The sequence below is a fragment of the Phyllobates terribilis genome, unplaced genomic scaffold (assembly GCF_046119375.1).
Source record: "Phyllobates terribilis strain yellow unplaced genomic scaffold, ASM4611937v1 Scaffold_7__3_contigs__length_470593459, whole genome shotgun sequence".
In the NCBI taxonomy this organism is placed as follows: domain Eukaryota; kingdom Metazoa; phylum Chordata; class Amphibia; order Anura; family Dendrobatidae; genus Phyllobates; species Phyllobates terribilis.
The window spans coordinates 70,401,105-70,418,825 of record NW_027362767.1 but is presented as its reverse complement, the minus strand read 5'-3'; the positions used below and the strand labels follow the sequence as shown (position 1 = coordinate 70,418,825).

At 45.5% G+C, this 17,721-nt stretch overlaps 1 protein-coding gene across 6 annotated transcripts in view; it reads left to right on the top strand.

Annotated features, from left to right (window-relative positions):
* The window catches only part of LRRC9 (leucine rich repeat containing 9), a 198,616-nt gene that overhangs the window by 168,097 nt on the left and 12,798 nt on the right, over positions 1-17,721 (top strand). For all 6 annotated transcript variants that reach the window (XM_073638739.1, XM_073638737.1, XM_073638738.1 and 3 more), the window contains 3 exons: positions 6,763-6,888; positions 12,586-12,778; positions 15,177-15,348. In XM_073638739.1, the coding sequence (XP_073494840.1) occupies positions 6,763-6,888; positions 12,586-12,778; positions 15,177-15,348 (491 nt within the window). The remainder of the gene's footprint in view (positions 1-6,762; positions 6,889-12,585; positions 12,779-15,176; positions 15,349-17,721) is intronic.

Genomic DNA, 17,721 nt, shown 5'->3' with positions numbered 1-17,721 from the left:
TGCATGCCTCCATATGTGCAGGCAGAGTTACAGTTTAGCACCTTGATAATGGTTGGTGCATGCCTCCTTATGTGCAGGCAGAGGTATAGTAGAGCACCTTGGGAATGGTTGACACATGCCTCCATATGTGCAGGCAGAGTTACAGTAGAGCTCCTTGATAATGGTTGGTGCATGCCTCCGTATGTGCAGGCAGAGGTATAGTAGAGCACCTTCATAATGGTTGGTGCATGCCTCCATATGTGCAGGCAGAGGTACAGTAGAGCACCTTGATAATGGTTGGTGCATGCCTCCGTCTGTGCAGGCAGAGGTACAGTAGAGCACCTTGGAAATGGTTGGTGCATGCCTCCGTATGAGCAGGTAGACGTACAGTAGAGCACCTTGGTAATGGTTGGTGCATGCCTTCGTATGTGAAGGCAGAGGTACAGTAGAGCACCTTGGGAATTGCTGGTGCATGCCTCCGTCTGTGCAGGCAGAGGTACAGTAGAGCACCTTGGAAATGGTTGGTGCATGCCTCCGTATGAGCAGGTAGACGTACAGTAGAGCACCTTGGTAATGGTTGGTGCATGCCTTCGTATGTGAAGGCAGAGGTACAGTAGAGCACCTTGGGAATTGCTGGTGCATGCCTCCGTATGTGCAGGCAGAGGTACAGTAGAGCACGTTGGGAATGGTTGGTGCATGCCTCCGTATGTGCAGGCAGAGGTACAGTAGAGCACGTTGGGAATGGTTGGTGCATGCCTCCGTATGTGCAGGCAGAGGTACAGTAGAGCACGTTGGGAATGGTTGGTGTATGCCTCCGTATGTGCAGGCAGAGGTACAGTAGAGCACATTGGGAATGGTTGGTGCATGCCTCCGTATGTGCAGGCAGAGGTACAGTACAGCACCTTGGGAATGGTTGGTACATGCCTCCGTATGAGCATGCAGAGGTACAGTAGAGCACCTTGGGAATGGTTGGTGCATGCCTCCGTATATGCAGGCAGAGTCACAGTAGAGCGCCTTGATAATGGTTGGTGCATGCCTCCATATGTGCAGGCAGAGGTAAAGTAGAGCACCTTGGAAATGGTTGGTGCATGCCTCCGTATGTGCAGGCAGAGGTAAAGTAGAGCACCTTGGTAATGGTTGGTACATGCCTCCGTATGTGCAGGCAGAGGTACAGTAGAGCACCTTGGGAATGGTTGGTGCATGCCTCCTTATGTGCAGGCAGAGGTACAGTCGAGCACCTTGGTAATGGTTGGTACATGCCTCCTTATGTGCAGGCTGAGGTACAGTAGAGTACGTTGGGAATGGTTGGTGCATACCTCCATATGTGCAGGCAGAGGTACAGTAGAGCACCTTGGTAATGGTTGGTACATGCCTCCGTATGTGCAGGCAGAGGTACAGTAGAGCACCTTGGGAATGGTTGGTGCATTCCTCTGTATGTGCAGGCAGAGGTACAGTAGAGCACGTTGGGAATGGTTGGTGCATGCCTCCATATGTGCAGGCAGAGGTACAGTAGAGCACCTTGGTAATGGTTGGTGCATGCCTCCGTATGTGCAGGCAGAGGTACAGTAGAGCACCTTGGGAATGGTTGATGCATGCCTCCGGATGTGCAGGCAGAGGTACAGTAGAGCATCTTGGGAATGGTTGGTACATGCCTCCGTATGAGTAGGCAGAGGTACCGTAGAGCACCTTGGTAATGGTTGGTGCATGCCTCCATATGTGCAGGCAGAGGTAAAGTAGAGCACCTTGGGAATGGTTGGTACATGCCTCCGTATATGCAGGCAGAGTTACAGTAGAGCGCCTTGATAATGGTTTTTGCATGTCTCCATATGTGCAGGCAGAGGTACAGTAGAGCACCTTGGTAATCGTTGGTGCATGCCTCCATATGTGCAGGCAGAGTTACAGTTTAGCACCTTGATAATGGTTGGTGCATGCCTCCTTATGTGCAGGCAGAGGTATAGTAGAGCACCTTGGGAATGGTTGACACATGCCTCCATATGTGCAGGCAGAGTTACAGTAGAGCTCCTTCATAATGGTTGGTGCATGCCTCCGTATGTGCAGGCAGAGGTATAGTAGAGCACCTTGATAATGGTTGGTGCATGCCTCCATATGTGCAGGCAGAGGTACAGTAGAGCACCTTGATAATGGTTGGTGCATGCCTCCATATGTGCAGGCAGAGGTACAGTAGAGCACCTTGGTAATGGTTGGTGCATGCCTCCTTATGTGCAGGCAGAGGTATAGTAGAGCACCTTGGTAATGGTTGGTACATGCCTCCGTATATGCAGGCAGAGGTACAGTAGAGCATCTTGATAATGGTTGGTGCATGCCTCCATATGTGCAGGCAGAGTTACAGTAGAGCATTTTGATAATGGTTGGTGCATGCCTCCATATGTGCAGGCAGAGGTACAGTATAGTACCTTGGTAATTGTTGTTGCATGCCTCCGTATGTGCAGGCAGAGGTATAGTAGAGCACCTTGGTAATGGTTGGTACATGCCTCCGTATATGCAGGCAGAGGTACAGTAGAGCATCTTGATAATGGTTGGTGCTTGCCTCCATATGTGCAGGCAGAGGTACCGTAGAGCACCTTGATAATGATTGGTGCATGCCTCCGTATGTGCAGGCAGAGGTACAGTAGAGCACCTTGGGAATGGTTGGTACATGCCTCCTTATATGCAGGCAGAGGTACAGTAGAGCATCTTGATAATGGTTGGTGCATGCCTCCATATGTGCAGGCAGAGTTACAGTAGAGCATCTTGATAATGGTTGGTGCATGCCTCCTTATGTGCAGGCAGAGGTACAGTAGAGCACCTTGGGATTGGTTGGTACATGCCTCCTTATATGCAGACAGAGGTACAGTAGAGCATCTTGATAATGGTTGGTGCATGCCTCCATATGTGCAGGCAGTTACAGTAGAGCATCTTGATAATGGTTGGTGCATGCCTCCATATGTGCAGGCAGAGGTACAGTAGACCGTCTTAGTAATGGTTGGTGCATGCCTCCGTATGTGCAGGCAGAGGTACAGTAGACCATCTTGGTAATGGTTGGTACATGCCTCCGTATGTGCAGGCAGACGTACAGTAGACCATCTTAGTAATGGTTGGTACATGCCTCCTTATGTGCAGGCAGACGTACAGTAGAGCACCTTGGTAATGGTTGGTACATGCCTCCGTATGTGCAGGCTGAGGTACAGTAGAGCATGTTGGGAATGGTTGGTGCATACCTCCATATGTGCAGGCAGAGGTACAGTAGAGCACCTTGGTAATGGTTGGTACATGCCTCCGTATGTGCAGGCAGAGGTACAGTAGAGCACCTTGGGAATGGTTGGTGCATTCCTCTGTATGTGCAGGCAGAGGTACAGTAGAGCACGTTGGGAATGGTTGGTGCATGCCTCCATATGTGCAGGCAGAGGTACAGTAGAGCATCTTGGGAATGGTTGGTACATGCCTCCGTATGAGCAGGCAGAGGTACTGTAGAGCACCTTGGTAATGGTTGGTGCATGCCTCCATATGTGCAGGCAGAGGTAAAGTAGAGCACCTTGGGAATGGTTGGTACATGCCTCCGTATATGCAGGCAGAGTTACAGTAGAGCGCCTTGATAATGGTTGGTGCATGCCTCCATATGTGCAGGCAGAGTTACAGTTTAGCACCTTGATAATGGTTGGTGCATGCCTCCTTATGTGCAGGCAGAGGTATAGTAGAGCACCTTGGGAATGGTTGGCACATGCCTCCATATGTGCAGGCAGAGTTACAGTAGAGCTCCGTGATAATGGTTGGTGCATGCCTCCGTATGTGCAGGCAGAGGTATAGTAGAGCACCTTGATAATGGTTGGTGCATGCCTCCATATGTGCAGGCAGAGGTACAGTAGAGCACCTTGATAATGGTTGGTGCATGCCTCCATATGTGCAGGCAGAGGTACAGTAGAGCACCTTGGTAATGGTTGGTGCATGCCTCCGTATGTGCAGGCAGAGGTATAGTAGAGCACCTTGGTAATGGTTGGTACATGCCTCCGTATATGCAGGCAGAGGTACAGTAGAGCATCTTGATAATGGTTGGTGCATGCCTCCATATGTGCAGGCAGAGTTACAGTAGAGCATTTTGATAATGGTTGGTGCATGCCTCCATATGTGCAGGCAGAGGTACAGTATAGTACCTTGGTAATTGTTGTTGCATGCCTCCGTATGTGCAGGCAGAGGTATAGTAGAGCACCTTGGTAATGGTTGGTACATGCCTCCGTATATGCAGGCAGAGGTACAGTAGAGCATCTTGATAATGGTTGGTGCTTGCCTCCATATGTGCAGGCAGAGGTACCATAGAGCACCTTGATAATGGTTGGTGCATGCCTCCGTATGTGCAGGCAGAGGTACAGTAGAGCACCTTGGGAATGGTTGTTACATGCCTCCTTATATGCAGGCAGAGGTACAATAGAGCATCTTGATAATGGTTGGTGCATGCCTCCATATGTGCAGGCAGAGTTACAGTAGAGCATCTTGATAATGGTTGGTGCATGCCTCCTTATGTGCAGGCAGAGGTACAGTTTAGCACCTTGATAATGGTTGGTGCATGCCTCCTTATGTGCAGGCAGAGGTATAGTAGAGCACCTTGGGAATGGTTGGCACATGCCTCCATATGTGCAGGCAGAGTTACAGTAGAGCTCCGTGATAATGGTTGGTGCATGCCTCCGTATGTGCAGGCAGAGGTTTAGTAGAGCACCTTGATAATGGTTGGTGCATGCCTCCATATGTGCAGGCAGAGGTACAGTAGAGCACCTTGATAATGGTTGGTGCATGCCTCCATATGTGCAGGCAGAGGTACAGTATAGTACCTTGGTAATTGTTGTTGCATGCCTCCGTATGTGCAGGCAGAGGTATAGTAGAGCACCTTGGTAATGGTTGGTACATGCCTCCGTATATGCAGGCAGAGGTACAGTAGAGCATCTTGATAATGGTTGGTGCTTGCCTCCATATGTGCAGGCAGAGGTACCATAGAGCACCTTGATAATGGTTGGTGCATGCCTCCATATGTGCAGGCAGAGGTACAGTAGAGCACCTTGGGAATGGTTGTTACATGCCTCCTTATATGCAGGCAGAGGTACAATAGAGCATCTTGATAATGGTTGGTGCATGCCTCCATATGTGCAGGCAGAGTTACAGTAGAGCATCTTGATAATGGTTGGTGCATGCCTCCTTATGTGCAGGCAGAGGTACAGTAGAGCACCTTGGGAATGGTTGGTACATGCCTCCTTATATGCAGGCAGAGGTACAGTAGAGCATCTTGATAATGGTTGGTGCATGCCTCCATATGTGCAGGCAGAGTTACAGTAGAGCATCTTGATAATGGTTGGTGCATGCCTCCATATGTGCAGGCAGAGGTACAGTAGACCATCTTAGTAATGGTTGGTGCATGCCTCCGTATGTGCAGGCAGAGGTACAGTAGACCATCTTGGTAATGGTTGGTACATGCCTCCGTATGTGCAGGCAGACGTACAGTAGACCATCTTAGTAATGGTTGGTACATGCCTCCTTATGTGCAGGCAGACGTACAGTAGAGCACCTTGGTAATGGTTGGTACATGCCTCCGTATGTGCAGGCAGAGGTACAGTAGACCATCTTGGTAATTGTTGGTACATGCCTCCGTATGTGCAGGCAGACGTACAGTAGAGCACCTTGGTAATGGTTGGTACATGCTTCCATATGTGCAGGCAGAGGTACAGTAGACCATCTTGGTAATTGTTGGTACATGCCTCCTTATGTGCAGGCAGAAGTACAGTAGAGCACCTTGGTTGTGGTTGGTGTGTGGGTGCATTACAAAGATTTCCCTGCGGGATTCGGCTGCTAATAAAGACAATGCAAACAAATATTTTAAAACTCCCCAAAATATTAGTGAATGTTTGTGCTCGTCCAGATGAGCCTATTATACGGGCTTATGCTGTGCTAGGGCACATGGACCAATGCTTTGCATGGCAAAAATCCCAGCATGCGTTACTTAAGTCCGAATTATGGACCAGACTAGCGCATGTAAATGTCAGACAACTCCTGCACTCCTCCGATATACGGACGAGCGTGTAGAGCGGCACAAGGAGCCAGTCACGTATGCAATTTACAGACATGAATGGCTCGAGTTTTCGTATGGCCATCTGAACACGACCTTATACCCAGCACCACCCTAATAGACAGCAATTTCCTGTATCTGAAGCATTTTAAGGTGAACGACAGAAATTCTACATAAATCTAAGGTGAATCGCCAACAAAACCTGCATGTTTTAGACAAAGTTCAGCTTTCATTTTTGCCTACTGTTGAGTGTATACTTTCATGAGATATATGCCGTCAGTAACCACAGTGTTCATGGCTGCCATGGCCTCCATCCACTATAGGTCACTGTAACTGGCACTTTATATGTTTTCTTTCGGTGGCATCAGCAGCGAAATCTGCTGCTTTTTTTCTTGCCGTTTATGAATATGTTAATGTGTACTTTTGGGGGTTGTTTACTAGGGTGGACATGGTGCGCTAGCAATGCACAATGTGCTGTGAATATCAAACTTGCTACATTAAAGGGAATCTGTCAGCAGGATTTTGCTATATAATCTGAAAGCAGCCTGATGTAGGGGTAGAGACCCTGATTGCAGTGATGTGAGAATTTGATTGGAATCGGACAGAAAAATCTCAATTTAACATATCCATTCTCTGCGATATAAAGCACTGTCTGGTGGACATTACATCAGTATACAATGCAATATAATACATTCCCATTTCTATTCCATAGCTTATTGTATCATTTGCTTCTCTAGATCTCCCGAAAAATGTTCCATCGTCAGCTGATCGTGCTGCGGCTACAAAACCTGCAGATATTGGATGGCATCACCGTGACCTCCGAGGAGAGAGCAAGGGCAGAGATGCATTTCCTGGAGCAGCAAGTAAAAGCTCACTTTCTTTCTGTGAATTCTTTTTAGTTCAGCCATTAACCCTTTCCCGACCCGTGTCACACCGTTTGTGACATGGAAAACAGTTCCTTCCCGACCCATGTCACAGCGTCTGTGACATGAAGGGAAAGAGCCCCTGCAGCGCCTGCGAGCGGGGTCGCTCAGGTTTCACAGTTGCTACTGCAACTGGACATCCTGAAGTTGACCCCCCGGGGGGTGGATTAACCCCCCCGTGCCTGGGACCCCTCCGATTGGCTGTTTCATTTTCACTTTTAATGAAACTGCCAATCGGTATGAATTAAATATTTCACCAATGAAAATTGGTGTAATATTTAAATCTGGGCATGGCCTGATGCTTACAGCATCAGCCATTGGCTGGGGGGAGTGTCACCTCTGCCCCCCCCCTCCCCCCAGATCTGATTGGGGGGCTAGCGTCACATGGATACTAGCCCCAATCAGATGTGGAGGGAGTTTTTAATGATGCCGGCCGTTGTGGACCCTCTGCTGCTGCCCCCTGTGGACCCTCTGCTGCTGCCCCCCCCGTGGACCCTCTGCAGCTGCCCCCCCGTGGACCCTCTGCAGCTGCCCCCCCGTGGACCCTCTGCTGCTGAGCTCGTGGATCGCTTCTGCCGCCGCTGATCGCCTGCTGCCGCCGCTGATCTGCATCAGGTAGTATTGCCCCCGCTCCCCCCCGACCCCCCCTCCACTCCACCCTGCCCCCCCCTCCACCCCCGACCCCCCCCCTCCACACCCCCTCCACTTTCATACCTGCACCCCGACCTCCGCCTCTGCTCCCTCTCCCACGTCTTCATCCACCGGCTGCTGCTCTCCTTCTGACAGCCGGTGGACTGTGATCACAGCAGCAGCAGGCTCAGTGTAAATGCCCTGCTCCTGTGATCAAGCCCACCATCCCCCAGTCCCAGTGATATCACCCCCCATCTCCCAATAATCACCCCTCCCCCCAGTGTTCACCCCCCCTGTCCCCAGTGTTCACCCCCCCAGTGTTCACCCCCCCCTGTCCCCAGTGTTCACCCCCCCTGTCCCCAGTGTTCACCCCCCCCGTCCCCAGTGTTCACCCCCACCTGTCTCCAGTGTTCACTCCCCATCCCCAGTGTGCACCCCCCCATCCCAGTGATCACCCCCCTGCTGCTGGCTCCTGCTCCGCTTTCTGCCCCAGTAATCACCCCCCTGATGCTGCCGGCCTCCTACCCCCCTTGCTGCTGCCGGCTCCTGCCCCAGTGATCACCCCCCTTGCTGCTGCCGGCTCCTGCCCCAGTGATCACCCCCCTTGCTGCTGCCGGCTCCTGCCCCAGTGATCACCCCCCTTGCTGCAGCTGCTGGCTCCTCCATCTCTTCAGCCCCCCCCCCCTACGCCTGACAGCCCCCTACGCCTGACAGCCCCCTACGCCTGACAGCCCCCTACGCCTGACAGCCCCCACACGTGACTGCAGAAGGTTACACCAAGCACACACACACACACACACACACACACACACACACGTACACTCACACTATAATAAAGTTTCGATTTTTTTTTTTTTTTTTTTTTACACACGCACACAGCACACAAAATGTCCCGCCCGTCCCACTCATCCCAGTCGGGGGCGTACTCAGCTTAGGAGGCTATGTCAGGTTGGTGTGTGTGTTGTAGTGTGTGTGTGTGTGTGTGTGGTGTATACACTACAATATACCACACCGCACACCAACCTGACATACACTACACAATGGTGTCCACTAACAAATTGGAACCATGTTGCGTTTGGAGAGTCCCTGTGTGCCCAAACATTGGAGCTCCCCAACAAGTGACCCCATTTTGGAAACTAGACCCCCCCAAGGCACCTATCTAGATGCATAGTGAGCACTTGAAACCCCCAGGTGCTTCACAAATTGATTCATAAAAATGAAAAAGTGGAAAAAAAAACACTTTTTTATTTTTACGGATTAATTTGTGAAGGACCTGGGGGTTCCAAGTGCTCACTATGCATCTAGATAGGTGACTTGGGGGGTCTAGTTTCCAAAATGGGGTCACTTGTGGGGGAGCTCCAATATTTGGGCACACAGCGGCTCTCCAAACGCAACATGGTGTCTTCTAACAATTTGAGCCGACAATTTGTTAGCGGACACCATGTTGCTTTTGGAGAGCCGCTGTGTGCCCAAACATTGGAGCTCCCCCACAAGTGACCCCATTTTGGAAACTAGACCCCCCAAGGCACCTATCTAGATGCATAGTGAGCACTTGGAACCCCCAGGTGCTTCACAAAATGATCTGTGAAAACAAAAAAGAATTTTTGTGAAAAAAAAAGTATTCTTTTAGCCTAAATTTTTTAATTTTCACATGGGTAACAGGATAAAATGCATCCTAAAATGTATTGGTCAATTTCTCCTGAGTACACTGATACCTCATATGTGGTCATAAACCACTGTGTGGGCGCATGGCAGGGCTCAGAAGAGAAGGAGCGCAATTTGACTTTTGGAGCTAATTTTCCATTCAAAAAGTAAAATGGCGCTCCTTCCCTTCTGAGCCCTGCCGTGTGCCCAAACAGTGGTTTATGACCACATATGAGGTATCAGTGTACTAAGGAGAAATTGACCAACAAATTTTAGGATGCATTTTATCCTGTTACCCATGTGAAAATTAAAAAATTTAGGCTAAAATAAAATTTTTGTTAGAAAAATAAAAATGTTCATTTTTTTCTTCCATGTGGCTTTAGTTCCTGTGATGCACCTGAAGGGTTAATAATCTTCTTGAATGTAGTTTTGAGTAGCTTGAGGGGTGCAGTTTTTGGAATGGTGTCACTTTTGGGTGTTTTCTGTCATAAAGACCCCTCAAAGGGACTTCAAATGTGATGTGGTCACTAAAAAAATGGTTTTGTAAATTTTGCTGGAAAAAAGATAAATTGCTGATGAACTTTGAACCCTTCAAACTTCCTACCAAATTTTTTTTTTTTTCAAAAATTGTGCTGATGTAAAGTAGACATGTGGGAAATGTTATTTATTAACTATTTTGTGTCACATCACTCTCTGGTTTAGTAGAATAAAAATTCAAAATTTGAAAATTGCAAAATTTTCAAATTTTTTCCCATATTTTTGATTTTTTCACAAATAAACGCAAATAGTATCGACTTAAATTTAATACTAACATGAAGCCCAATATGTCACGAAAAAACAATCTCAGAATCGCTAGGATCCGTTGAAGTGTTCCAGAGTTTTTACTTCGTAAAGGGACACTGGTCAGAATTGACAAAAATGCCAAGGTCTTTAGGGTCAAAATAGGCTGGGTCCTGAAGGGGTTAAACATTGAATAAAAAGAAGTTAATGGTCTCTGCTCTGCATTGTATTGCACCAGATTTAACACTGATTCATGGCAATAACATAAAGGAAATTTACAGAGAATGTGTTCACAAGTAAGGACACTGATGGGTGTCTGTGCTTACAATATTCAGCACTTGATAGATATATTTTTAGTGCTGTAAATCTAATCATGATATGATAGAGCAGGGGTTAGGGAATTCTGGGGAAATATCACCAGTTATTATTATTATAAATAGTGTAGGGCTAATGATCACAATCCATTTAGACCCAGGAGGACCTCACTGCTGACACAGAGACATAAAAAAGCTAGACTGCAGTTTGCCAAAATGTACAAGAGTAAGACAAAATCCTTCTGGAAAGCGTCTTGTGGACAGATGAAACCAAGATAGAGCTTTTTAGTACAACACTTCATTCTATTGCTTGCCAAAAACAGAATGAGGTCTATAAAGAACAGAACTCAGTACCTACAGTCAAATATGGTGGAGGTTCAAAGATGTTTTGCTTTTTTTTTGCTGCCTCAGGCACTGGGTGCCTTGGCTGTGTACAAGAAGATTACCAAAAGATTTTGGGTCGCAATGTAGTGTCCATTGTCAGAAAGCTGGGTTTGCGTCCTAGGTCATGGGTATTCCAGCAGGACAATGACCCCAAACATACTTTAAAAAGCACCCAGAAATGGATGGGAACAAAGCGCTGGAGAGTTCTGAAGGGGAAGCAATGAGTCCGGATCTAAATCCCATTAATCACCTGTGGAGAGATCTTAAAATTACTGTTGGGTGAAGGCACCTACAAATATGAGAGACCCGGAGCAGTTTGCAAAAGAAGAGTGGTCCAAAATTCTAGCTGAGAGATGTAAGAAGCTTGTTGATGGTTATAGGAAGCGACTGCAGTTATTATTCCAAAGGGTGTGCAACGAAATATTAAGTTGAGGGTGCCAACAATTTTGTCTGGACCATTTTGTTTTTTTTTGTGAAATTATGTCCAATTTGCCTTTTTTTCTTTGTCTTTTTGTGTTGTTCCAATACACACAAAGGAAACAAATGTGTGTAATAGAAAATGTGTAATTGCAATAATTTTCTGGGAGAAATACTTCATTTTCTGGAACAAATTCAAGGGTGCCAACACTTCTGGCCATGACTGTATTTAGTGCCAAGGATTGTATCAGATGTGAACAGAAAAACTTTCCCAAAAATTCTTGGTTACATCCAATCCCATTCTTGGTAGTAGATCTACATCTCCCAGACTAGACGATTAGGCTGCTTCAGTTGGACATTATATGTAGCTTAATTTCACAATACCCGGGTTGGTGCTATATACTGTACGCCAATGTGGCATTATTTTGATAGTACTACGTGCTCATGCAGACGGCCATATCATGGCGATTTATAACCTACAAGCTGTAGTACAAGACCTACGGACTTCTATAGGTCATTCATGAGTCTATAGTAATCATACAGAGATTTTCCTGTTGCATGCTGCATAAATTGTTGTATTCTCCATCAAGTGCCATATTATAGACATATGATGCCATATTATAAAGTTATTATATGGAAGAAAATATGGCAAAACTTAATGTCCCAAAGAGGACGGCCTCAAAAGGTATTAAAAAGGATATATTAAGATATAATCTATATAACACTTTCATAAGCACATGACAGGTTGTACTAACCACAAGGTACTCGTACATACAGCAGAACAAGTAGGCAGCTTGGTGACCGACAGATCTGGAAGAATATAATAGCTCTAGCAGATCTGTGGGTAAAATAACTGAAAAATCATCCAAAGTTTATGGTCGAAAATATCCCAGTAATTTGTAAAGAGAACCTGTCAGTAGATTCATGCCATCCAAACCATGGGCAGCATGAATCAGATCTTGGCTGCACGATTGTAGCCACGCATGTTTTCTCTGGAACGCTACAGCATTTCAGAAAAAACACAATTTAAAGATCCGGCTGGGGATGACAAGGAGAGACAAGACTGCTCCTGGACCGTTTCTATCCACAACACTGTAGATGATTTTCCGGTCTGTCAGATTCTGTACACACATAGGAGAGACCTGTCAATCACAAGGAGCGGTGTGGGGAGAAAGACTGCACCGAACTAGTCTCGTCTCTCAATATGATCCCTGGACAGATACTTAAACTGTTTTCTCTGTTGTCCGAGCGTTCATAGAAAAACTTACCTGGCTGTCATTGTTCCACAAGGATCTGATTCGTGCTGCCCGCAGTTTAGGCAGCGTGAATCCACTGACAGGTTCCCTTTAAAGTCACCCTCCACCCCCAACATGACTACCGTACAGTCAAGTTTAGGGTCAGGGGTGGATGGGTTACTTTATGAGCAAATAAACCCGTTGTTTTGTGCTTTCTCTCTCCCCATGCCCAGGTTTTATCCGGTCAGACCACTGGCATAGAAGCGGTGCACCCAACGTCCACACTGATCCTGAGCAAGGCACCGCCACCACCATTACGTGTTACCAATTTCTACCTGCCAGGCGGGAACCACCACCACATCCCCGGGCCTGATCTCTACTTAAATAATGCACAAGATGACATCTCTCCAAATGAATCGAACAAATGTACGTAAATTGCAATCCATTCCATATGTCTCTGTTTTTTTTAATCGCATTGAAATGCTTGTATAGTACACATATGTTAATGGATGTTAAACACCAGGAATCATAATCATGCCACTAATTCAGCCTTTCATTCCCGCCCCACGCTCGGAGCCCTTGGCTGGCTCGCACGGAGCTGGGTGGCTCTTAAGTGCTAATTTCTGCACAAATTATTTTCTGCCAAGAGTTGTTGACATAATTGAGCGACCCTAAACATAGCTTTCCTTTTAAGCACCATGTCTTAAAATCACAGAGACTAATTTCCAAACGTATGCTTAATGCTTAGAAACAAAAATGTCAATCAGCGGCAATTAAGTAAGGACAAAGATGTCAGCCAGAGGCAATTAAGGCAGACAACCTTGCTGTGGATTAATGAAAATGTGTTTTCATAGGTGCTTCATAAAAACAGACATGGAGTGCTCTGTATAGACACAATGCGAGCCAGCGTGTCTCATATACACACAGCCGGGGTGCTGAATAAACACAGGCTTTCAGAACAGCAGGTACTAGAAGAACAGCCGAGGCCGAATTGTCCGCTTCATGCACACAACTCGCTGGATTTTACTCCTTAGACATTTGCTACATGCCAAAAAATCTGTCTAAAATCTCCACAACAGCTTTCAGTACGAATTTTGCAAAAAAAACAAAACCAAAACCATAATATGGTCTTCTCTAATAGTACAAATAAATGTGACCATAATAAAGATGGACGTGTCCTGGGGTTGAAAACAAGACAACCGAAAATGTTCCCTTTCTGTCTGAATAGCTGTGAGATGCACGAAGCTGAGATGTAAGATGCTTATGGATAAAATTCATTAGAAAATGTAAAAGCATGAGCTCAGACATCGCATTATTGCACCATACAACGGGGGCACGCTGCGGACCCATGATGCACTCGCAGAGACTATATGTGGCCCCTTGTACACTGCTGTAGATTGACATATATAGCAATTCTGGGTTTAATTCCTAATAAGTGAATTGCATAAGAGCGATTTGCGTAGTTGGCAAAAGGAGCTATACGGAAGACAAATGGGTCAGAATTATTTAAAATATATATATATAATTTTTTTTTTTTTTTTTTGAACCAGTGCATTATCAGGATATAGAGTGATTTATTATTTTTTCTCATTTGCATACTACAGACTGTTGTAACAGGTAGTCTGTAGTTTGATGACAGGGATACAAGGCCACTGTGAGGACTGTAAGGTTTCCCCAGCTCCCATAGTGTTTCAGTTCATACATCAGGGAATTGCTGTTAATATGATACTATATGTAAAGTGCGTAAACTTTTCCAATTTTTATCTGTCTAACGGTGCCATAGTATAATCTGTCTTTAAAAATAATAATAATAAAAAATTTATATATAGAAATCTTGACATTTTTGTACTGCCCAGTAGGCCTAATATTAGACTCCTAAAAAACATTACTAAAACTTAAAGGAGTTGTCCGGGACATTTACATTGGTGCCCTGTCCTTTGGGATAGGTCTGATCGACACATGGCGCCCTCGCCGATCAGCTGCTCCCGGTGTCGGGTGAAAGTGCTCAGTTGCGGAGCTGCACAGCTCCGTCACCTGTAGAGCGGCCGTGTCTGGGTGCTGCACATTCACCCCCTAATAATTTTAATAGGGGACAGATGTGCATTACCCGTCGCCTTATGCAGTTGACAGAAATGTGCTTTGCAGCTCCGCAACTGATCACTTTCACCCGGCACAGGGAGCAACTGATCGGCGGGGGTGTTACTGGGAGCAGCTGATCGGCGGGGGTGTTACCGGGAGCAGCTGATCGGCGGGGGTGTTACCAGGAGCAGCTGATCGGTGGGGGTGTTACCGGGAGCAGCTGATCGGCGGGGGTGTTACCGGGAGCAGCTGATCGGCGGGGGGGTTACCAGGAGCAGCTGATCGGCGGGGGTGTTACCAGGAGCAGCTGATCGGCGGGGGTATTGTGTGTCGATCAGATATTGATGATCCATCCTAAAGCACAGGCCATCAATTTAAATGTCCTGGACAACCTCTTTAATGCATTTTAATTAAAACATCACTGACCTTCCAAATGCTAGAAAGAAGCCTAGGAGAAACAAGAAATTGCATATACCTTAAGGTAACATCTAGCTGCAGCATTTCTGGAAAAAATAGAATTTACTTATGTTTTGTGTGGCGTTTTTCTCTACCTCCCGCACCACTGCAGTCTTCTTCTAGGACTGTTCTATAATAGTACCTGATGAAATCGCACCCAGAATTGTACAATACCACATCACCTGTCTGTTCCTTTTTTTTTTCTAATACTGTGGAGTTATAAGAAATGACAGGCCGGCGCTTATTTAGAAATGGATTACAGTCTAAATAGACATTTTTTATATTTCAGACAAGAAAGCCAAGCACCATGTCGGTGCGATGAATAACCCACGCAGCGTGAATGCAGAAATTGCTTTCAGGCCGTTGAAAGGAGGAACAAGTATTTCTTCCACGTACTTACAACAAGGCAACCAAAATCGAGCAACGCACTTACAAGCCAGCAATCTGGAGCATGACGGAAGGTGTGTGCTGCTAATTAATGGCCACCGCTGGGACAGCGGCCCCGACATATGCGGCTTTATTTCACCACAGCCTACACACAGTGGTGGAAGCATCGGCGCTGAGAACTGAATCAATAGCCAAGAATCTAATACTTGTTCTTCAGTACCATAGTAAAATCAGCAACCATCCTGCCCCTCGGTTTGGTGACATTTGCACAATTTTACTACAGTTTGCAGAACTGACAGTAAACCTCTGCAAACCAACATCGCTGACACTACAGTATCATCCAGTGACACAACTAATGGTCCCATTTAGGACAGTGGTTGGTGTTACATGAGCGATTTTCACAGCACAGAACAACATCTGTACGGTTTTCCTCTGTTCTTGTTTTTTGTCCTCTGAGTCGTCCAATTTCATCCCAAAATGAGATTAGGAAATTAGATAGTGAGCTCAACTGTACGAAGAGAGTAGCGAGAGTCTCGTTGTTGGACCTGTTATTACACACAGTTCTGTGGTTCAGTGGTAATCGAAAACCCAAGGCCTTGTGAATGCAGATGTAACCTAACAATTCCTCTATACAAAATCAGAGACATCCAAGGACCTCAAGGACCTCCATGGCTGAACAAAATTGAGTCCTAATATAGCCACATACTGTAAGGTCAAAGTCTTATGTCATATGCACATGGCTTAAATTATAGAACGTGGATAGATATGAGATAAATGGTTAAAGAGAATCTGTCATCATGTTTTACCATCTATTAATTTAGAGATAGAGACCCTGATTCCAGCAATGTGTCACTTACTGGGCTGCTTGCTGTAGTGGTGATAATCTCTTTCTGATTAAATAGTAATTTTATCACTAGAGAACTAGTAAATCTGCTGCCATGTAGTCCTCCATATTCATGAGCCCTGTATAACCCCGCCCACACCACTGATTGGCCGTTTTCTGTCTGCGTACTGTGTTTACAAAAAGTCGCCAATCAGTGGTGGTGGGTGTGGTTATACACAGCTCAGCATTCAGACAAGAAAAACAGCAGAGAAAACTGTTCAGAGTATGTATCCAGCCAATTGAGCGCTCCCAGGGTCACAAGGAATGATTATCCTAAAAAAGGATTTACTTCTTCAGAAGATTTATTCAAGTTAATAAATAGATAAAACTTATAAATAAAACAACGCGTTTCGGCTATTAAAATTAAAGATATATAGCCTTCCTCATATATATATAGACCTGAGGAAGGCTATATATCTTTAATTTTAATAGCCGAAACACGTTGTTTTATTTATAAGTTTTATCTATTTATTAACTTGAATAAATCTTCCGAAGAAGTAAATCCTTTTTTTGGATAATCATTCCTTGTGACCCTGGGAGCGCTCAGTTGGCTGGATACATACTCTGAACCTTACTCTTACGGACTCCAGCTGGGAGATCCGTTTAATCCAGATAGAAGCTGCATACCGGTGGACCAGCTATACACATTAGACCAGAATTGGTCTATAAGCCTTGGTACAAGATCTGCTAAAGGTGAGCAGTTCATTTTTCTTCTGTTTCTATATATATATATATATATATATATATATACATCTACACTTAGATCTGCGCCTGTTTTTTGTTTCTCCCCCCACTAGACCTACAGCCTTGGGGTCGAATACATTGAGCAGAGAAAACTGTGATTTTATCAAAATGACAGTAAGCAGCCCAGTAAGTGACACATCACTAGAATCAGGGTGTCTGCCCCTACATTGTGCTGCTCTCATATTACATAGCAAAAACCTGCTGACAGATTGCATATAAATAGACTGATAGTGAAATAGATGCTGTAGATGGATGGATAGATACATAAAAATATATAAGATAGATAAAAAGATATACAATGTAAATTTTATAGGTATGTAAAAAAGATGGGTAGATGATGTAGATAGATAAAAAAAAAGATAACAACTGTGGATAGATGCTATAGATATATACTACACAAATATAAATTAAAAGATAAGATAGATACTGTAGATAGCTCTTTTTAGATATCAATCTGTCTTGTATCTAATTTTTTTAATATAACTAATATACCTAAGAAAGATTGATAAAAATGTGCAAGATAGATACAGTGGATAGATATTGCAGCGTATATACAGTGTAAGCCCCACATAGCTTCCTATATACATTGTGAGCCCCACATAGCCTCCTGTATACAGTGTGAGCTCCACATAGCCTCCTATATACAGCGTGAGCCCCACATAGCCTCCCTAAATACAGTGTGACCCACCACATAGCCTCCTATATATAGCGTGAGCCCCACATAGCCTCCCTAAATTCAGTGTGAGCCACCACATAGCCTCCTATATATAGTGTGAGCCACACATAGCTTCCCTAAATACAGTATAAGCCACCACATAGC